We start from the raw sequence: 23,236 nt of genomic DNA on the forward strand, positions 1-23,236 counted from the left end.
ACCAAATTTTTAGCACCTTCCTATACGTCCTTGACTTCAAATACATTACTGCATTATAACACACATTCTTGGTCATGACAATTATTATGACACAAATGATTTTTATAATTAGCTGTATAATTGACCATGACATCTAATTTTTGTTGTTGGAATGCTTGAAATGTATAGGTGGGATCAAGTCAAAATGGGGACATTGCAAGTATTTCTTAACTAAATGTATTGTTCATTGCATTTATAATTTTATTTTGTGCTTGTATGTTTTTATTTCTTTAATGTACCCCAATGGTACAATATTTGTACAATGATACATAGCTGGCTGGATCCATTTACCATCTCTTCCAGGATTATCTGCTTTGTTCCTTTTGGAAGTTAACACTAGCCTTTTAATATCAATGCATATTTTACATCTTCAGTATATATGTTATCATTATATTCTCATATTTCATATTTATCATATGCAGCCAGCAATTGGGACTCTAAAGTATTCCTACTGTCAGTTTTGTAAGTCAGTGCTGTAAATGTAATCCCCAGGTGTTCAGCTGCATTCTGAAGATACCCCCACCCTGTCTTTCATTCCTTAGGCCCTGTATGGAGCATTAGAGAGGCAGTACAAAAGTAAAGTTACCTCTGCGTTGTCTAGAATGTGTTTTTTCAACCAGAGTAGCATTTGTCATTGAAGCACACTGTACTAAATATTTATTTTTACAATGAAGGCATAATATAGGCAGAGTTTCTGTTAGGAACCACGGGGCCCCATACAGCCAACCTGACAGGCTCCCCTCCTCCCTAAAAACAGTTTGCTAGGCTTCAGTTATGAATGAACACAGTGAGTGACTGGTGCTGATCAATCATTGTGTTCATTCAGGAAAGAAAGGGGCTGGTGAATGTACTGGACTCTTCTCCCCCCCCCCCCCCCCACTCTCCATCCTGAAGGATCCTATTTTGTATTTCCAGCTGTTTGTGAAAAGGAGAGGAGAAACGCTGGCAGCACTACCGGCAACAGGGTGGCGTGGGCAGCAATGGGAAAATTGTGGTGCACAGGGAGGGTGATGGGTGCACCAGAGGGCAACTACTGGAATCAATCCCCTGTATGACTCTCTGCAGCAGCTGAAAGCCAGCAGGAAGAAGAGAAGAAGCCAGCTTTCAGCTGCTGCAGAAAGAGCCATACAGGGGATCGATTCCACTAATTGTCCCCCTGCCATGCTAATCAACCTGCCTACATCGGATTCACCCTGCTGCCTGGGACCCATACAGGAGGACTGGTGGTACCCCCTTATCCACAGCCCTGAATATAGGTAATAATAGTTAGATTGTATGTAAACAGTTCAAATATGTTTGTTAAAATTGACTGAAGCCAATTAGATTTTACAAAACAATTTTTTCACCCTAAAGAGGTTTCAATATGTCATGTCAAGTCAATTTAGGCAACCGGATGTAGCCCTGCCAAGCCAGCTTGAGCAGTCCATGCCTCCTCTACTAGGAACCCCACACTGATACAGCATTAACAGTAGAAGTTACTGTACTACACACTTTTTGCAGTCAGCCCTGGATTAATGGTAAACATAGCATTTTGCATTGTACTCACATACAACTGCATGCCTCTGCAATCAAGGGTAGGGTTTCTTCGGTGGTAAAGAAGGTCCAGCATCAAGGTCTCAGATGGCCACAATGTAAGGGGAAAATCTCAACCACCCCCTTACTTTTCAGTCTCAAATGCAGAAATTATAGAAATCTCCAGGCTGTTCCGTTTATAAAAATAAGATATTTATTTGCTCAACATAAAGTCCAATTTCAAATTATGGTCTATTTTATTTGATGAACATATTATTCAGAACTCCAAAACAGAAAGAGAGGGGGAAATCTTCCAATGAAAACACTAGTTCTGGTAATCCTGGTGACACCCAAAGATTCTGTTTGCAGAGATTTGCTATCATTTCCAGTTTTGTTATGGGACAAAATGTAAAGGGAAATTTCCCCATAAACTGTCAGAATTTTTAATCCTCCATTTCTCTATGCAAAGTGAAAAATAAGTTTTTCCTTCAGTTCTATTTAAAGGAACATATGCAGTTGTATACTTCAAACCATGGAAACACCAGCATTGTAACACATGGTGAAACTACTAAATTGAGTGCTAAGTCTGTGGAAGTTGCATATATTAACCTGTGCAAAGATAAGGCTCACTTTGGGCAACTAAAGACCTGTTATGTCTTATAATTGTTGCTTCTGCTTTTTTCTGGCTTTTAACTGCTGAGCTGCTAGTCACTTTTCTTAAGGTGCCACCATCAAGATCTTTGCACTCCACCTTCTGTTTTGAAGCAATGTTGCCTTTTATTATGTATAATTATGACTTGCTGCCTTGGCACATTGTCCAGGGTGAATGGCTTTCAGGATTTATGGCTTAATTCTGTTTTTCAGCCGGCTGGTGCTTCAGATACATAAGTCAAAAGGTCTACAGGAGCTAGGAGGGATCAGCTGGCAGCTCTCGCTCTGTCTTCTTCTTATCTTCACTGTGGTTTATTTCAGCATATGGAAGGGAGTCAAGACATCTGGAAAGGTTAGTTCAACAATCTGGGATCTTACTTACGATATGAACATATACGTTATATTCTACTACTGGTTGAATATTGGTGACACTGGAATTTTACAAATATTACCTACTTGCCCTTGCAGACTCTTTCTATTGAATTCATACAAATCACTGGCAATTTTTCATATTCCTCTTAAAGTGGTTATAAACCTCAGACATGAAATATGAACAAAACGTATCCCTCTATAGTGTGTACTTGTCTCAATTAAGAACACGAAGTGTAATTTCTGTCCGCTGTTTGTTCTTCTGTTATCAGCATGAATCACTTCTGCCAAATTTTCTTGACACCAAGAGAAAAATGGTGACGGGGAGGGATCTTCAGCAAATTGACAGCCACAGCTCCGTTCCTGTGTGTGTGTGGGGGGGTGTCCCCTCCCTCCCTTCCTTCCTCCCCTCCCTCCCTTCCTTCCTCTCCTCCCTCCCTTCCTTCCTCCCCTCCCTCCCTTCCTTCCTTCCTCCCCTCCCTCCCTCCCTCCCTTCCTTCCTCCCCTCCCTCCCTCCCTTCCTTCCTCCCCTCCCTCCCTCCCTTCCTTCCTTCCTCCCCTCCCTCCCTCCCTCCCTCCCTCCCTCCCTCCCTCCCTCCCTCCCTTCCTTCCTCCCTCCCTCCCTCCCTTCCTTCCTCCCCTCCCTCCCTCCCTTCCTTCCTCCCCTTCCTCCCCTCCCTTCCCTCCCCTCCCTCCCTCCCTTCCTTCCTCCCCTCCCTCCCTCCCTCCCTCCCTTCCTTCCTCCCCTCCCTCCCTCCCTCCCTTCCTTCCTCCCTCCCTCCCTTCCTTCCTCCCTCCCTTCCTTCCTCCCCTCCCTCCCTCCCTTCCTTCCTCCCCTCCCTCCCTCCCTCCCTTCCTTCCTCCCCTCCCTCCCTTCCTTCCTTCCTCCCCTCCCTCCCTCCCTTCCTTCCTTCCTTCCTCCCCTCCCTCCCTCCCTTCCTTCCTTCCTTCCTTCCTCCCCTCCCTCCCTTCCTTCCTTCCTTCCTCCCCTCCCTCCCTCCCTTCCTTCCTTCCTCCCCTCCCTTCCTTCCTCCCCTCCCTCCCTCCCCTCCTTCCTTCCCTCCTTCCTTCCTTCCTCCCCTCCTTCCTTCCCTCCTTCCTTCCTTCCTCCCCTCCCTTCCTTCCTTCCTTCCTCCCCTCCCTTCCTTCCTTCCTTCCCTTCCTTCCTCCCCTCCCTTCCTTCCTTCCTTCCCTTCCTTCCTCCCCTTCCTTCCTCCCCTCCCCTTCCTTCCTTCCTTCCTCCCCTCCCCTTCCTTCCTTCCTTCCTTCCTTCCTTCCTCCCCTTCCTTCCTTCCTTCCTTCCTTCCTTCCTCCCCTTCCTTCCTTCCTTCCTTCCTCCCCTTCCTTCCTTCCTTCCTCCCCTTCCTTCCTTCCTTCCTTCCTTCCTTCCTTCCTTCCTTCCTTCCTTCCTTCCTTCCTTCCTTCCTTCCTTCCTTCCTTCCTTCCTTCCTTCCTTCCTTCCTTCCTTCCTTCCCTTCCTTCCTTCCTTCCTTCCTTCCCTTCCCCTTCCTTCCTTCCTTCCTTCCTTCCCTTCCTCTCCCTTCCTTCCTTCCTTCCTCCCCTTCCTCTCCCTTCCTTCCTTCCTCCCCTTCCTCTCCCTTCCTCTCCCTTCCTTCCTCCCCTTCCTCTCCCTTCCTTCCTCTCCCTTCCTCCCCTTCCTCTCCCTTCCTTCCTCTCCCTTCCTCCCCTTCCTCTCCCTTCCTTCCTCTCCCTTCCTTCCCCTCCAATCAGCTCTCAGTGCTCTCCTCACTGAGCTTTGCAGAGGGTAATTTCAGCTCTCCTCCCCCTTTTTCTGAACTCTTACATGCTCTATAAATTCAGCAGCACTTTGAACGGATGTAGAAAACAGAACTGCAAATATAATTTGTTTCATCTCTGTGTATTATCTGAGACTAGTCACTTCACTGGGTATATGTAAGGGTTTACAACCAACAAATCCTTTTCCATTAGCTAATTTTTGCTCCGTTATTGCCTGGTATTTCAATATACAATTTAGTCACATGTGACACTTAAAACAGCTTGTAGAGTTTTAATGTATCATTTCTTTTAGCAAAAAATGGCCTTTCTACACACATTCCTTATGTTTGTTTTTTTCATAATGGTACGATCTGCTCAAATTTGAAAATTAATGAAAATGTATTGAATAAAAAGATTGTAGAATGTTTTTTGCATTCATCCTTTTTTTAAAGAGTAATCTGCAGAAGACAATCAGGTTTTGGTAACTTTACCTTTTTGGCCATGCAGCAAAAAGTTGCATGGTAATGGTAGCTCATGACATTTATTTTTTTCTGGACTTTGCTTATAATTACTAAGATTGGCCATGCCCAGCATTGCATTAAAAAATTACATTGCACCATGACCCTGAACACCGGTAGACATGCTATCATGTCTGACTAGAGAGTATATCTCCATTTCAAAGTTTATGGGATCTGACTAGGTTTACACAAATACCAACTCCAGCCAACAAATATAAATCAGTTTTGCATAGACATTTAGTGGACGTGGACTGAATCTCATTTCAGCTCTTTTCACTAAACTTTGTGTCTCTTTTCCTCCCCAAAAAGGCCACAACAAAGGATGCATCATTATTATTATTATTATTATTATTACTATTATAATGCAGGATTTATATAGTGCCAACAGTTTGCGCAGTGCTTTACAATAAGGGGGGAAAAGTACTAGTACAGTTCAATACAGAAGGAATAGGAGGGTCCTGCTCATGGAGTTTACAATCTATATGAAGAGGAGGTGATACAAAAGGTGATAGCTGCGGGGGATGATCTGATGTCCATTTAAAGTGTTACTAAACCCAGGACCCTTCATTCACTATATCTGGTCTCCCACAGTACAAAGAACAGGGAAGTGCAATTATTTTAGTAAATATAAACTGCTAAATACCTTTTTCTGATCAGCGGTATATAGTAGTCTTGTGACTTCTATCAATGTCTGGGTGAGCAGTGGTTAATCTTGGAGTTTTTTCTCCTCTGACTGTCCTATGAGGCTGCATAACCCCTGACATTCTGGACAGTGCTGATTGGCCCTGTGTGTATCACTGGCACCTTCCCAAACAAAAAAAAAAAACTCTCTGGCAATGCACACCAAACTGAGCATGTGCAGACATGCCACTGCTGCTGTGTACTATCAGCAGATGGATTGGGGACAGTAAAAGGGGGTGATCAGAGAAGACAGGATCTAACAGCCTTTTTACACAATGCAGAGGATTAACCTCTTAGGTTCCATGGTGAGTATAAATAGCATGCTTTACTGCACATACAGACTGATTTTACTGTTGTGGGTTTAGTAACACTTTAAATAAATAATTGCTGATGTGCCACAAAGATAGTTTGCTCCAACCCTATTGTTCAAACTGACAATACTGTGTCTTAGCACATGGTGTCAGCCCTGCCTACTTCATTTCTCTTGGATTACAAATAATACAGCCCTTTCCCACTCCTCCACCATCTACATGAACTCCATAATTCCTCCCTGTGCACAGAGTTTTCAGCTCACAAGATTTCTGGCAGAACCAATGGGTACGTTTTGGCACATATGGGTTAGATATTACAAAACACTTTCAATTGCACATTTAGCAGACCATACTGGAGCAAATAACAGAAGTTCATCATTCATTTTAATGTAAGTTTTTTTTTTTTTTTTTTTTTTTTTTTTTTCTTGAAATTACAACTGACCCATCAAATACCAACTCTATTCCCCATTTTGAAGTATGTGAATGTGGTGTGGAATGTGGGCTACGCTATTGCCTAAATGTTGGCTACTAATTATAACAAAGGAAGGGTTCACATTATATATGTATGAATGTATATGCCTTCTTTGTAGGTGGTCTGGGTCACTGCAACATTTCCATACATTGTACTTACACTGCTTCTAATCCGAGGGGCCACACTGCCAGGTGCCTGGAGGGGAGTTCTCTTCTACCTGACGCCCACATGGGAGAAGCTGCTTACTACTGAGGTGAGACTACTATATACATAATACATTGAAGTCTTGGAATATAAACTAGTGCATGGAACTGTCAGACCACACCAAGGGGCAATGCAGGAGAAGTGGTCTTTGGGGGCATGTCATTGAAATGTGGCCTTGAGTGAGTACTGTCATGCAGCTGCCTCTTGGCAATGTTTTAACTGTTATGAGACAAGCTTTCTGCAGACTGAGCACACTCTGTATTTCAGACAAGCACTTCTTCCTCTGACACAGACAGGAATTATTTGTGTGTTACAAATGGGGATAGCACCTCCACATCATATAAGAAAATGACAGCATGCCATTTAAACTTATTCGAATAATAATAATTCAAGACCTTTTGTGAGCCCAAAGAGGAATTTGATCAGGCCTGTTTCATCTTGCATGAACACAATTCATGTATATACATTTCAATACAGCTAATTAGGGACCTGTTCTGCTCTTGGCAAGCCAGCAGTTAGACAATTTGGCCACAGGGGGCAGTATTTCATTGGAATCCTAAGCTGTTATAGTTGAAAGAAAATACATCTCTGTATACATTGACCTTCGGTTTAAAGTACAAACTGAATACATTTTAGTTTTTCTCATCAGAAATAAAATTATTAAACAGTTAATGCTCCTCAAAATTAGATTGCAATACCCCATAGTAACAAGTAAGATGTTGGTTTACTGAAGTCAGAGAAGTCAGATTACTGGGCTCAATTCACAAAGTGGTAGCTACCACTTTAAAATACCTCCTTTTTCAAAAAAATATTTGCAAATCGCTAAAAAAAGATACTAAAATACAGCATGAGCTATTTTATGAAGTGATGTGGTATTTTTTAGTTGGGTCTGTATGGATTTTGAGGGGATCCCCACACCAAATTTTTTTTTTTTTAAAAGTCATGGGGGTTCCTCCTAAAATCCATAACAGAATCTTATCCAAGCATGGAGCCCAGCAGTCCAGAAAAGGAGGAACGAGTGGGAGCCCCCTCTCTTCCTGAACCATGCCAGGCCACATGCTCTCAACATGAGGGGACTCCCTCCCCCCCCCCCCCCAAGCACCTCTTCCCCATGTCGATGAATATAAGGGCCTCTTCCCACAACCCTGGTCCAGTGGTTTTGGGGGTGCAGGGGTTGACTTAGCATCTGAATGCTCCCTTTAACAAGGGGGCCCCCAGACCAGGGCCCCACCCTTATGTAAGTGAGCATGGTACCCCTGCTTATTTACCTAAAATAGTCAGAATGTAAATAAAAACACACAGCCAATTTTTGACACGTCCTTTATTCAAACCCCCTCCAAAAAATGTCCCCAAGGTAGATCCATTGCCAATCATGATGAACGCTGGCCGCAAACCCGAATGGGGGGAAAAAACCTGATCAGCACCCATGCTAGACTCCTGAATGACAGCTCCACCGCTACATGAACGAAGAGGCGGGGCCACTGGATGTCTCAGGATGACCCCCGCCTCCTTATGCCATCGACTGGGGCATGCTGGGTTGATGTCATAAGGGAGTGGGGCCAACCGGTGATGTCATTGGGTGGTCCAAACCCTTAGTTTATTTAACAGTGGCAGGTGGCAGAGCTGTCATTCGGCAGGAGTCAAGTGTCAGTGCAGGTCAGGTTTGTTTGTTTTTTTGTTCGGGTCGGCAGCCAGCGTTCATCGTGATTGACATTGGATCTACTTTGAGGTTTTTTTGGGCTTTCTGGATAAAGGACTTGTCAAAAACTTTCTGTTTTTATTTCCTTTTTTGAAATTTTTTTTGGTGAATGAGCATTCACATGGGGGGGGGGATCTGTGGACTTCCAGATTCCGATAAGTCACCCCCAAAAAAAACCCCACAACCAATGGGCCAGAGTTGCGGTGAAGGAGCATTTGTCCTCATCAACATGGGGACAGGGTGCTTTGGGGGGGAAGTCCCCTCTCACCAAAAGCACCCCCCCATGTTGTGGGCATGTGGCCCAGTATGGTTCAGGAGGGGGGTGTTCACTCAATCTTCCCCCTTTCCCCCCAGGCTGCATGCTCGGATAAGGGTCTTGTATAGATTCGGGGGGACCCCCCACGCCATTTTTAAAAAAAATTTGGTGGGGGGGGGGGGGGTTCCCCTCAAAATCCATATCAGACCAGTTCTTGCAATTTAAAAGAAAAAAAATGAATGCCGGCAATTCTTTTGTTTACTTTTTGCTGTCAGTGGTTAAGGATGCGTGGGCTGCCCACTCCTTAACAACCAGCTAAAATCAAACATATGCTTTAACTATCGCATGTCTGGACCACTACTTGTTTACCGCATGCATTTATTGATTTCCTTTAGTGAATTGACTTTAATGCTGTTTTATGTGCTATTTACCAAGCATACCATAGCATAAAAGGATAGTGAATTGACATTTTCTCAAGCAAAATTTTGGAAAAATACACCTAAATACTGCACGCAATCTGCTTTAGTGAATGAAGCCCACTTTGGCTTATTGCATTTTGCTCAATTTATTTTATTATTTAATTTGTTATATTGTTATGTCCAAAAATATTCAGTAAAATATATTCCTTCACTCAAAATAACTATTTGGCTGAAATCATAAAGCAATATTCTCAGCATATTCTGTGCTTTATGTGGGGGAACCTTGAGCTTGGAGTTAACAGGGCACACTGCATTGGGACTACCAGGAGGGTTTAAAATGCCTGTCCTTAGCATTCCTAGAGATAGACACCTGAAGATATTTTCATAAGTCCTCCTCCATGCAGTGGATTGATGCTTTTATAGATGCGGTTATATGGGTTCCAGGAAGACATTTATTGCCTTTGAACTGCTCTTTATAGAAATGATAAACTATATATAATTAACACTATTCCTCAGTGTAATCCTCACTAAAGACCCCTCAACAAGCCTATCCAGATCACGAGCACACTCATCTTTTATTTTTCTACAACCAGACTTATCATAGTTCATGGATGACTCTACAGTCTGAAATGAAAAACAGGTGGAATGGCCTGATGGTTAAAGCAGAACTATGGGTAAAACTTTGTCTTTCCAATTTGGATAAAGTAAGGGTTTTGTCAGGTTTTTATTGCCATCTATGCCCCATTAGAGATTTCTCCTGCGTGTGCTGTTACACTGTAATGCATGACAATGGAAATCACGTTATTCTCTATGGTACCTGTTGATGTCAATGCAATATGGTGCAGTGCATATTTTGAAGAGGTGCGCGAGCTTCTTTTGGTGCAACACAGCATATTTTTGGCCCCATAGACTTTAATGGGAGCACATGAGAAACTCATGTACATGTGTTTTTGGCACTGTTTTGTGTTTAACAGCCAGTCTCCCTTTCCTATAAAAAACCCCATGAACCAATAAAACACACGTAAAACGCGCAAAACATGATACAAACACACACTGAAAAATGCAGTGATTCTGCAGAAGCATTAATATGAACCTAGACTTATGTTCAATTCATTTGGTGTATCCTATTGGCTTTAACTACATTGTATCTGTAACTTTTTTATGTTTAAATACAATAAAACTAACCGATCTAAAAAGCAATATACATGCAGTGTCCTTTGTTTCTTATGTCTGTTTAGGTTTGGGTGGATGCAGCTGCACAGATATTCTTCTCGCTGGGCCCAGGATTCGGTGTGTTGCTGGCCTTTGCTAGCTACAATAAATTTCACAACAACTGCTACCAGTTAGTATCATATGTACGTTTTCATCTGTCTGCCTGAAACTGTTGTAGTGAATTGAATAAGTCAGACTGGGGGACAGATGTGAATGGATCCATTTACACTGCAATGTCTGTTACCCTGTAATGTACAATTATTGGAAATCAATAAATAAAGGTCCCTGATCTGCTCGGTAAACACTCTTTTATCTAAAGAGGACAAATAGTAAAGCTGTATGCCTTAACAACCAACCAATGTTTACCATTTAACAATCTGCCCACAGGCTTCAATAATCAAAGGGACCCATGTATAAAATTGCCAAAATATCTGTTTTTTGTATTGATGCTCTTTGCCTTATTGAACCTTTTTGCTGCCCACGTAACGCTTGTGTGGTGGCAGAGGGGCGGACTTTAACACCCACATGCCACACATAAGCATCCATAGGTGGCAGAGGTTTCTGTGATGAGAATATGCTTCCAGCACAGAGGCTGAGCTGTCAGTCAGCTCATGGTCCATAGTAATTATTGTGAACCAGGGGGACCAGCTCCTGAACATGTGACTACTGTAACAGCCAATCAGTGTGTAAAAAAGAAAAATAAATCCTGATCACTTTCTCAGAGTAGTACAGTGTTACTACAGCAAAACTGTAGTGCTCTGGTCACAGTACGTAAGCAAAAAATGTAAAAAAGAAAAATATTGTAATTCAAAAGAGAAAATATAAAAAAAATTTAAATTTTTTTTTTTTTATACGGTCACCAGTTAGTGTCCCTGAGCACTGCCACACCTGTTCCATGATGATGCTGTACTGCTCTGGTGACAATATATTTTTACAAAAAATTACAGCTTCAAAAATGTCACCATGCCTATTACTAGTATGTCTACGTTCCAAAATAGACTAAATAATATACACTGATTTGGGTTATTTTTACCCAAAAAATGTAGCAGAATACATTTTGGCTGAATTTTACAAAGATTATTTTGTTTTGGGGGGGTTCGTTTAAATATCACCAAAAGAAAGCTCTATTTGTGTAGAAAAAATGAGAAATATGTCATTGGGTACAGTGTTACATGACTGAGTAATTGTCATTCAAAGCGTGGCAGTGCTGAAAGCTGAATATTGGCCTGGGCAGGAAGGAGGTGAAAGTGTCCATTATTGAGGTGGTTAAAGGCATCTTCCTTAGCTGTAAATTAGGGTTTAGTTCTGCTTTAAATGAATGGGATTAGTTCCGCTTTACTGACAACATAAAGTCTTCTTTATGAAAAAAGTGTGGCTGAAAGGAAGGCTGTTCCTTGTTGCAACACATCAATATTCTTTCTTACATTTTTATATTCCACTTCAGAAAAGTGACAAATTGAATCTGATTGGTAAAACCACTTAACACTTGTGTTACTTCTTTCTGCCAGCTTTTCTACATGATTCCTATTACGTTTACCAATCAAACGTAGTTTTGTTTATATCTTCTTTTCTTCACAGGGATGCACTGGTGACAAGCACTGTGAACTGCTTGACCAGTTTTATGTCAGGTTTCGTCATATTCACTGTCTTGGGATATATGGCTGAAATGAGGAACCTAGATGTTTCTGAAGTGGCCAAAGATACAGGTATGCTGGGTTTAAGGCATAGTACTGAGCAATCCATAAGAGAGCATTTATGAGAACAATAAATGAAATATATGTCAATCATGGCCATCAATAGAGTGGTGTATTTACTGTGCTGAGGAATCTGGGAATCTTTGTAAATATGTACAAAACAAGGTTAGGCCAGTTTTGGTCTTCTAGTTAAAGGAGAAGTATAACAGTATTTTGGCTATACTCCTATGAATCACAGGAGTGCAGTTTGTTTTGTACGCCTGTGACCCATTTTCAGCCAACAGTGGGCTAAAGCCCACTATCTGTTGATGTCAAATGTCATGTCGTCTTGCCTCCTCCACATCCCTCTTATAATTGGGTATTACTTTTTAACTATTTCCATGTATTTGTGCTGCAAAGCAGCACTTCTGTGTTTCTAGCCTAGGCGAGAATTGTGTTTTTTTTTTTTTTTTTTTTTTTTTTTTTTTTTTTTCCTCCCTGCCACCTCCCTGTCCTAAGTGAGCCCTGCAGCACATCTGCACATGCTCTGGAAAATCCCCTGTGCATGTGCAGATGCCCCAAACGGCTCTGCCAGGACCTAAAAGCCAGACAGTCTTTTTGGCTCATCTGTGCATGCACCATAATGGCAGTGCTGGAAGAGGCAGAGCCAGTACAGAGCGGGACTTCAGGATTCTCATGTACTGATTGAAATGTGGCCAGTCCAGCAGGGACCCACGGAATTTCAGTCATTGTATTGGTTTATCCACTTCTCAGGAGCCGATTGTATAATCCGCTTCTACTGAAGGGACATGTTGGAAAAATTCCCATCATTCAGCTGCAGCTACTTATCTGTGCACTGTGACAGTGCTGGGTGCCGTTGTCAGAATACAGTGTCCTGTCAGGGGTATTCCACCACCCACTGTGGATGGAGGGATCTGTTCATTTTTGTTTTTTGTCAGCCTACTGGCTGATTGAACAAAAACTATTGTATGTATGGCCATCTTCTCTTCACAATTGATTGCAAATCTAACACCATTTATCAGCAGTCTGTAATTCAATCCCATTGCCAGTCCTGGAGAAGGTCATGGTTTTCATAGCCTTCCATATCTATAGAATGTGTAACTAGTATGACGGAAGGACAGGAAGATAGAACAGCAGATGTGGAGCTTCAGGCTGAAAAGCTGTGTCAGGCCTAAAGAATTGAAACCGTATGAGGGGAGAAAGACAACAAGGAGACAGAGTAACTTCCTCTCCATGTCCATGTCATAATCATGTGCTACTTTCTTCACTATGCACTAGAAGGGGAAATGGTGGCTGACCGTGAACGGCAGACTGCAGTCCTATGGAGGATCCCAGACAGGGGCTCTTGTAATGGCTTACTCTGCACATTTTCTTGTCATGTTGGTTGAGCATCACATCAGTCAGTGAACTGCACACTATTTCTCATATCTTGCCAACGCCAGGAAAAGAAACCTCCAGCCCTGTCCTTAATGAGATAAACAACATCCTCTCATGCAACAGCCAGATTAGTTTCCTGGGCAGGAAGTATATCCAGGAATGTCCCGCAGAGTAAAAAATACAAATTGTATTTATATACTTGAAATAATTATGATTAAACAAAAAACTATAACAGTTTCATTTGTCCAGTTTTTATGGATGTTTAGTGTTATTTAAATTAGTAGTGTGGAAATACAGTAGTGTGGTGGAAGGAGCATGCATATGCTAGTCCATTGGATGTGTCATAACACTAATTATGTAAGCTTCATAAAAGGGCACAAACGACCTGAATTCCTATGTTACTCTTTTCTTTTAGTACTGGGATCCTGGGTTGTGGTTCTGGGCTGTATTCCTCCACTTCACACATTATCAGGGATGGACTGACAACTCATGGGGCCCCCGGACAATAGGGGATTATAGGGCCCCTGTGTCCTTGCCCAAACTCAAAAAAGCCTATGAAAAAGGTACCCGGGCATCTCATGGGACCCCCTACTGACCTCGGGCAGTGCCAGGGTTTCCAAATGGTCAGTCCGCCCCTGCACGTTATTTGCTTTCTGGAGTTGATTTACTAAAACTGGAGAGTGCAAAATCTGGTGCAGCTCTGCATAGAAACCAATCAGCTTCCAGGTTTTATTGTCAAACGTTAATTGAACAAGCTGAACTTAGAAGCTGGCTACCATGCACAGCTGCACCAGGACATGGACATCTCAGGAGGCAGTTGGGGTTAGCTTACAACACCCTCGACTAGGTAAAGAACCAGGGAGTTGTGGGTACCACTATGTACTACATATTTGCTTAAATTTAATTCAACTATCGGTGCTTTGTAAGAGGGATGTGGTGGGGGGCAGTTGAGAGAGAGTTCATTTGATTAGTTCATTTATTTCAGTAATTCAATTCAAAAAGAAACTCATATATTATATAGATTTGTCTCAGAGTGATGTATTTCAAGCATTTTTCTTCAATTTTAATAATTATGTCTTACAGCTAGTGAAAACCCAAAATTCAGTAACTCAGAAAATTAGACTATTATATACGACCAATAGTTTTTTAATACAGAAATGTTGGCTTTCTGAAGAGTTTGTCCATGTACAGTATAGTATGCAATCAATACTTGGTCAGGGCTCCTTTTGCATGAATTACTGCATCAATGCGGCGTGGCATGAAGGCGATCAGCCTTTGGCACTGCTGAGGTGTTGTGGAACCCCAGATTGCTTTGATAGTGGCCTTCAGCCTGTCTGCTTTGTTGGGTCTGCTGTCTCTCATCTTCCTCTTGATAACACCTTACAGATTCTCTATGGGGTTTAGGTCTGGTGAGTTTGCTGGCCAATCAAGCACAGTGATACCATGATCATTAAACCAGGTATTGGCACTTTTGGCAGTGGGCAGTTGCCAAGTCCTGCTGGAAAATTAAATCCGCATCTCCATAAAGCTGCACCAGATTGTGCACTCTCCAGTATTAGTAAATCAACCCCATTCAGTCCAAGTTTCACTGGATAGGTTCTTAAAGATGAACTTTAACATCCCTATCTAAAATGAAAATTCCTTCCATCTAGTAACTGTCCCTGTATGAGAACAAAAAAAGCATACTTAGTGGTTCATGGACTCCAGACTTGTCTGCCTTGCAGCCAAAGTTTACCTTGCGCTGCTCGGCTCCCACATCGTCATTATAAGACTTCATTCAGTCGAGACGTCCCAGTATGCGCACGCTGTGAGCTTCTGCATATGCTGCAGTTCTCCAAGTATTTTGGACCTGGGCAAGACCTGTGGTATATCTAGGCATGCATGGGAGGAAATTAGGCTTAAGCGTAGACAAGCCGCAGGTCTAGTCATCTACCTGTAGGAGATCTGCATCATGTCTGCCCATGCAAGAAACTTCATGCTACATGTGCACCACTCACTAAAACACAGCAGGACATGGACATCTCAGGAGGCAGTTGGGGTTAGCTTACAACACCCTCGACTAGGTAAAGAACCAGGGAGTTGTGGGTACCACTATGTACTACATATTTGCTTAAAATTAATTCAACTATTGGTGCTTTGTAAGAGGGATGTGGTGGGGGGCAGTTGAGAGAAAGTTAATTTGATTAGTGAAGGTCCACTTTACTTTTCAGTTTTGCTGCAAAGCTGTCCACTGGATTTACCAGAAAGAGATTTATTTAACATTAACATGGTTTGATATTCTCTGTTCTAAAGGTGTACCCTCTTCCCTGCTGTCCTGCTAATCCTCAGAACAAATATGTAGGTTCTGATTTCTTGAGTACTTGTTCTGAATCAGAAGGGCTGATATACTAAAGTATTAGAGAATGTTCACTTCACAAAGTAATTGTATGCTTGGCATGGGAAAATTATGCAGGTTGCCATGACTGACTGCTTTCTGACAATGTTAGTCACCTGACTGTTATGTTGATACATTGTTTTTTTACTATATGAATCACTGACCTCAAGCAAGTATAGAGATAAAGAATTCTTTACAGCTTGCATGTTCTGGGATTGTGTTTCAAACTCATTGGAGCCAAAAACAGCCAGGACACTAACAACTTATCTTTTAAAAAATGTGTGCTTCAATTTAGGGAGCCGAAAAAGTCCAGGCATAGAGCTAAAGACTAGTCACCAGTCATAGGTGTGCATGGCCTATTGCATCAGGGTGTGCACACCAAAGCTTACACATGCATATATACACTATATGGCCAAAAGTATTGGGACGCCTGCCTTTACATGCACATGGACTTTAATGGCATCCCAGTGTTAGTCCATAGGGTTCAATATTGAGTTGGCCCACCCTATAACAGCTTCAACTCTTCTGGGAAGGCTGTCCACAAGGTTTAGGAGTGCATCTATGGGATTGTTTGACCATTCTTCCAGAGGCGCATTTGTGAGGTCAGACACTGATGTCGGATGAGAAGGCCTGGCTCAGAGTCTCCGCTCTAATTCATCCCAAAGGTGTTCTATAGGGTTGTAGTGCAGGCCAGTCAATTTCCTCCACCCCAAACTTGCTAGTCCATGTCTTTATGGACCTTGATTTGTGCACTGGTGCGCAGTCATGTTGGAACAGGAAGGGGCCATCGCCAAACCTTTCCCACAAAGTTGGGAACATGACATTGTCCAAAATGTCTTGGTATGCTGACGCCTTAGGAGTTCAATTCACTGGAACCAAGGGGCCAAGCCCAGCCCCTGAAAAATAACCCCACACCATAATCCCCCCTCCTCCAAAGTTTACATTTGGCACAATGCAGTCAGGTAACTACCATGCTCCTAGCAACTGCCAAACCCAGACACGTCCATCGGATTGCCAGACAAGCGTGATTAGTCATTCCACAGATCATGTCTCCATAGCTCTACAGTCCAGTGGCGGCATCCTTTACACCACTGCATCCGAAGCTTTGCATCGCACTTGGTGATGTAAGGCTTGGAAGCAGCTGCTCAGCCATGGAAACCTATTCCAGGAAGCTCTCTACTCACTGTTGAGCTAATCTGAAGGCCACATGAAGTTTGGAGGTCTTTAGCTATTGACTCTGCAGTTGGCAACTTCTGCACACTGTGTAATTCAGCGTGTGCTGACTCCGCTCTGTCATTTTACATGACTTACCACTTTGTGTTTATAATACCACTAACAGTTGACCATGGAATATTTAGTAGCAAGGAAATTTCATGGATGGAGTTATTGCACAGGCGGCAACCTATCACGGTACCACACTCTAATTCACCGAGCTCCTGAGAGCGACCCATTCTTTCACAAATATTTGTAGAAGCAGTCTGCATGCCTATGTGCTTGATTTTATACACCTGTGGCCATGGAGGTGATTGGAACACCTGAATCCAATGATTTGGAGGGGTGGCCCAATACTTTTGGCAATATATTGTATATACAGGTGCATCTCAATAAATTAGAATATCAGTAAAAAGTTCATTTATTTCAGTAATTCAATTCAAAAAGAAACTCATATTATATAGATTTGTCTCACACAGAGTGATATATTTCAAGCATTTCTTTCTTCAATTTTAATAATTATGTCTTGCAGCTAGTGAAAACCCAAAATTCAGTAACTCAGAAAATTAGACTATTATATACGACCAATAGTTTTTTAATGCAGAAATGTTGGCTTTCTGAAGAGTTTGTCCATGTACAGTATAGTATGCAATCAATACTTGGTCAGGGCTCCTTTTGCATGAATTACTGCATCAATGCGGCGTGGCATGAAGGCGATCAGCCTTTGGCACTGCTGAGGTGTTGTGGAAGCCCAGATTGCTTTGATAGTGGCCTTCAGCCTGTCTGCTTTGTTGGGTCTGCTGTCTCTCATCTTCCTCTTGATAACACCTCACAGATTCTCTATGGGGTTTAGGTCTGGTGAGTTTGCCGGCCAATCAAGCACAGTGATACCATGATCATTAAACCAGGTATTGGCACTTTTGGCAGTGTGGGCAGTTGCCAAGTCCTGCTGGAAAATTAAATCCGCATCTCCATAAAGCTGGTCAGCAAAGGGAAGCATGAAGTGCTCTAGAATTTCCCCATAGAGGGCTGTGCTGACTTTGGACTTGATAAAACACAGTGGACCAACACCAACAGATGACATGGCTCCCCAAATCATCACTGACTGTGGAAACTTCACACCAGGCCTCATGCAACTTGGATTCTGTGCCTCTCTACATTTCCTCCAGACTCCAGGACCTTGATTTCCAAATGAAATGCAACCTTTACTTTCAGCAGAATAGAGGACTTTGGACCACTGAGCAACAGTCAAGTCCTTTTTCTTCTTAGCCTAGGTAAGACTGTTCTGACATTGTCTCTGGCTCAGGAGCGCTTGACACAAGGAATGCGACAGTTGTGGTCCATGTGCTGTATACATCTGTGTGTGGTGGCTCTTGAAGCACTGACACCAGCCGTAATCCACTCCTTGTGTATCTCCCCCAAATTCTTGAATGGCCTTTGCTTCACAATCTTCTCAAGGCTGTGGTTATCCCTGTTGCTTGTGCACATTTTTGTACCACACTTTTTCCTTCCACTCAACCTTCAATTAATATGCTTGGATACAGCACTCTGTGAACAGCCAGCTTTTTTAGCAATGTCCTTTTGTGACTTACCCTGCTTGTGTCAGCGGTTTTCCCCATGATAGTGTAACCTACTGAACCAAAGTGAGGTACCATTTAAAGGCTCAGGAAACCTTCACATGTGTTTTGAGTTAATTAGCTGATTAGAGTGAGACACCATGAATCTACAATATTGAACTTTCACAATATTCTAATTTTCTGAGATACTGAATTGTGGGTTTTCACTAGTCGTAACCCAGAATCATCAAAATTAGAAAGAAATGCTTGAAATATATCACTCTGTGCGTAATGAATCTATATAATGAGTTTCACTTTTTGAATTGAATTACTGAAATAAATTAACTTTTTGATTATATTATTACAGGTACTTATTCTAATTTATTGAGATGCACCTGTACATACACTCTTCCTTGCGGCACTCTGCCCCGCTGGCACATTGTCTTCCTGCCTGCCGATTCAGAGTGAGAGATGCTTCCACACTGCTCTTATAAGCAGAACCATACAGTGGGAGATCTTTCCCATCTCCCCACTGGCACACAGACCAATAATGCTAATGCGAACAGGATGATTTGGGATTGCCCAGGCACAGCCGACACACCCTGTGCGCACACCTATGTCACCAGTATATCCTGTGGTCTCCCAGCAGCTGAACTTTTCTTTGTAATTGGTTTACCATGCCTTGTTCCACTCTGTATGGAGATGGTCATCCTGGTAGAGGGGCAGGGTTTTACTTCCTTATGTCAGAGCTGCCCTACTAAGTGGTGATCCAATGCCTGCTAGAGGAATATTCAAGAAGCAGCAGAAAGTCTAGGAAGCACAGATCTAAAGAATGACTGAAGAAGCAGGGAGATGCTTCACTGCAGGCTCTCCGGTACAGTTTCCTCTCCAGGAAGGAGAACCGTGAGAAGCACCGCACTAGCAATTAGAAGCAGCAGTGCCTTAGATAATATCACATGTCAGATATGTTATTCGGAGGCTCAGGAATGGCACTGCTACTTTTTAGGAGAAATTCAAGACAAAAGGACTTTTCAGGGCATAGTTTTGGCACAGTTAGATGTTAAAAAATAGCAGATCTTTATTTTTCAGAGTTTATGTCCACGTGCAGATCAACTTTATTTAATAAAGTGCAGGTGGGATCAGTTTTAGTACTCAATATTATGCAGGGGGAAAAAACAGCAGATACCATGCACATAACTGGATGACTGAAGTTAACACAGCTTTGCTTTTTTACAGCAATAGGTGAATATTCTCTTCTCCTTTAGTATATTAAATCCAGTGACTTAGAAACTAATGATGCTAGAGGATCAGCATGACAAGTAGACAGTTTTTTCAGAAGGAACACAAGTGTTTTTCTACTGACAGAATTCCTTTAACTTGACCACAATCACATATATATCTACAAAAAAGGTGATTGAGTGTGTTATATTCTGTCAGTAAGCATTTGAAAATGTGCACAGATCATCCTTTCAGTTCATCACACAGATTTCTATTAACTTTGCACTGAATTACTGCCAAGTGTCCTCTACAGAGGAGACATCAGTTGTTGGCCTCTTAGTAGTTTGACTTGGGATGAAACATCATTTCAAAGAGCTTTTGTAGATTGTTTGGTTTTCCTGTAGCATGACTGAGAGGCTATTTATGGCCTAGTTGTTGATTTCCAAAGCATACTGATAATCTGGCCACAAAAGGGCAAGTACATTTCACACAGGAATAAGGTGGGTTATACATTCATCTGAGCACCTTCAGGCGCTCCCTGAAAACCCACCTCTTCAGGGAAGCCTACCCCACCCTCACCTAACAGCCGCTGCCCTTCCCTCCTCCTACTCCATCCCCCACAGCCATTTCCTCCTGTACCTCTACCCCCTCCCTCCTAGATTGTAAGCTCGAAAGAGTAGGGCCCTCTTACCCCTTGTGTGATGTTTGTTGTTGCTGTACTGTTTCATGTATTGTCCCCCCTCTATTGTACAGCGCTGAGCAAACCCTTTGGCGCTATATAAACTCGATAAAATAAAAAATAAATCTGGCAAAGGAAAGCAGGTTTAACAAATACTATAGTAAAAAACAATCTGTATTCCTAAATATTTGATATACACACATTTATTATAAAAAAAAAAACCAAATGCAGGTTCTAAATGATGATCTGACCTAATAAAGTAAATAAGCAAACAAAAGCCTTTAGACTCTGAGTGAGCCATGTCCTCATTTATTTGTTCCTCACATAATTTCCCTATTAGACACTGCAGCTCACAGTGGGAGGGTTTTAGCAGAGGCACTGCTGTCAATCATGAAAGCAGTGGGCAAGACTAGGTGTGGTCAGATGTTGACTGACAAGCTACAGGCTGGTAACTAAGCAGTGCCAATGTTGATTGCCACACTTCCTGCAACATGGTTTCATCCCTCTGAAACAGCCTACTTGAGTGTAGCAACTCTTCTCTGAATTCAGCAACAGTGCAGCATTGTTGCCACTGCATCACAGGCAGCTGGATTAGATTCATATCACTGGTAGACTCAACAGGCATTTGAGAGATAACTACTGGGTCCATACTGAATACCAAAAGAAATTGCACCTTGCTCGTTGAACAAATTTCCACCAAGGCAGTCAGTTGAATTGCTCACGTGTTCATTGATGAAGGGCCTCCTTTCCATTGTTGTTCAGTGGTGGGATGATCCCTTTTACATTGGCATTTAGTGGTTGCACTGCCTCCCTTATGTTAGCATTTAGTGGTAGCAAAGCAATGGTAGCAGAGCCTCCTTTTTGTTGGCATTCAATGGTGGCAGAACCTCCTTTATGTTGGCATTCAATGGTAGCAGAACCTCCTTTATGTCGGTATTCAGTGGTGGCAGAACCTCCTTTATGCCGGTATTCAGTGGTGGCAGAACCTCCTTTATGTTGCCAATCAGTGCCTCCACTCCATGTGTTTGAAGATACGATTTCACCTCCAACGATACTCCTGTTGAAGCAGTTTCAATAGATTGCGCAACACATTGAGTGGAGCCATCCGTGTTTGATTAGAAAGCCAGTAGTTGAAGTGTTGTAATCTATATACAAAATTGCTGTTCTTCAATATGTAATTTATATGCCATGATAGCTGGATGGAGACAAATGGACATTCTAAACATATGTGGGTTGTCTCACTAAAGTATTCAATATTTATATATAGAACAATAGCCTGGGTTGTTTTATGGACATTGTATATATGTAGCTATTTTTATGGATATTGTCATAAAATGTTTTTATTGAAACTGCACAGTGGGGCGGACTTATTAAAGGCAAATCGACTGTGCGCTTTGCAAGTGCAGTTGCACGCCTTTTCCCCAGAGCTCAGTAAATGTAAAACTTAGTAAAGTAAAGCTTAGTAAATTTTCATTTTGTAAAGAATACTCAAGTGCAAAGAAAATAAACTGCATTTTTGCTTGCACATGATTGGATGATGGAAAACAGCATAACTTTTTTTCGCATTTACTAAGCTCTAGGGGAAATGAGTGCAACTACACTTGCAAATTGCAAAGTCTATTTGCCTTTAGTAAATCAACACCCAAGGGTTTGACTTGCTAAAAGCAAATGGACTGTTTACTCTGCAAGTGCAGCTGCTCTAGAGCTTAGTAAATGAAGTACACTTCACTTTGCAAACAATACCGAATCACATGCAAGGAAAACAAAACTGCAAAAAAAACCAGCATTTTTGCTTGCACATGATGGAAGTCAACAGAGCTTCCCTTCATTTACTAAGCTTCGAAGCAACTGCACTTACAAAGTGCACTGTCTGTTTGCCTTTAGTAAAGCAACCCCAATGTGTTCTGCATGGTGTATTAAAATTCTAGGTTCTTGTTGTTTTTTAAATTCCATTGTTATGGATGTGGCACTGTCTACCATGTGCAGAATTTCAGAATATAGCAATATCTTCCTGTCTCCAATCATCCCTATCTTCTGTGCTGATAGCAGTATTATAGGCTGCTCTTATACTAGTTATGCTACTGCTGTGACCAATTTATGAAAACTAGTATAACTAAAAATGTGTTTTGGCGCATTAAACTCAATCATACTCTTGCTCTATTTGTGTGGGTGGACAATTAAAGCATGCATCTCCTTTCTTGGTTAACACTTCTGTTTTTATTTATTTTTCCTTTCATAAAGGACCCCATGATCTAAGTTTTATATTAGAGATTCACAGCTGTTGTAAATGTACTGATGCATAGAGAATAAGATTTCAATTCTTATTCCAGGCCCCAGTCTGCTGTTCATCACCTATGCAGAGGCCATTGCCAACATGCCAGCATCCACCTTCTTTGCCATTATATTCTTCCTGATGTTGATTACACTGGGGCTGGACAGTACGGTGAGTAAACCACTTTCTTTACTTTCATTACAAGAACTTTACACTGCCTAGATTTATCAGTTCAGCCAGACATTTTCTGCCTTAAAGGGGTTTTCTAGTTTCATCAACTGCAGATGCCCCACCTTCAGATCCCCAGCAAAAAGGCAGTGGTCCAAATGAATGACCTTCAACACATGGCATGCATCTTAAGCACAGTGGATTTACGCTATGATGAAAAGCAAAACACTTATTATCGAGAATTTGTTTTTCCTCTTTTCTTTCTTTCACATTACATCAAACAGGATCACTGGACTGCAGAATCAACACATATTCATATGAATGTTAGTATAAATATAATTATAATCCATTCTGCAAAATGTAATACAAAAGCAGCTATTTTTTGCCAAAACAGGGATGCTCAGCATATCCCCTAAAACATAAAACAAAAAGCACACATATCAGGAAAACTCTTTATTCACTTTAAAAGTGGTGTGAAAAGCATTCACATTTAGATCATGCTAGCATTTTATCACACAAAAATGCATTTTAGGGTGTTTCCCCTTCTAGTACCTTTGTTCAGGTTTGACAAAGGGGACCTGCCAGAAACGTGTTGCCATTGTTGAA

At 42.0% G+C, this 23,236-nt stretch overlaps 1 protein-coding gene across 1 annotated transcript in view; it reads left to right on the forward strand.

The window, feature by feature from the left end:
- The window catches only part of SLC6A4 (solute carrier family 6 member 4), a 136,201-nt gene that overhangs the window by 71,881 nt on the left and 41,084 nt on the right, over positions 1-23,236 (forward strand). The window contains exons 5-9 of the mRNA XM_089683042.1: positions 2,416-2,554; positions 6,409-6,543; positions 10,107-10,210; positions 11,659-11,786; positions 22,521-22,633. Of these exons, the coding sequence (XP_089539168.1) occupies positions 2,416-2,554; positions 6,409-6,543; positions 10,107-10,210; positions 11,659-11,786; positions 22,521-22,633 (619 nt within the window). The remainder of the gene's footprint in view (positions 1-2,415; positions 2,555-6,408; positions 6,544-10,106; positions 10,211-11,658; positions 11,787-22,520; positions 22,634-23,236) is intronic.

Source organism: Staurois parvus, unplaced genomic scaffold (assembly GCF_062004578.1).
Source record: "Staurois parvus isolate SC_StPar_1 unplaced genomic scaffold, SC_StPar_1.0 ptg000299l, whole genome shotgun sequence".
NCBI lineage: Eukaryota > Metazoa > Chordata > Amphibia > Anura > Ranidae > Staurois > Staurois parvus.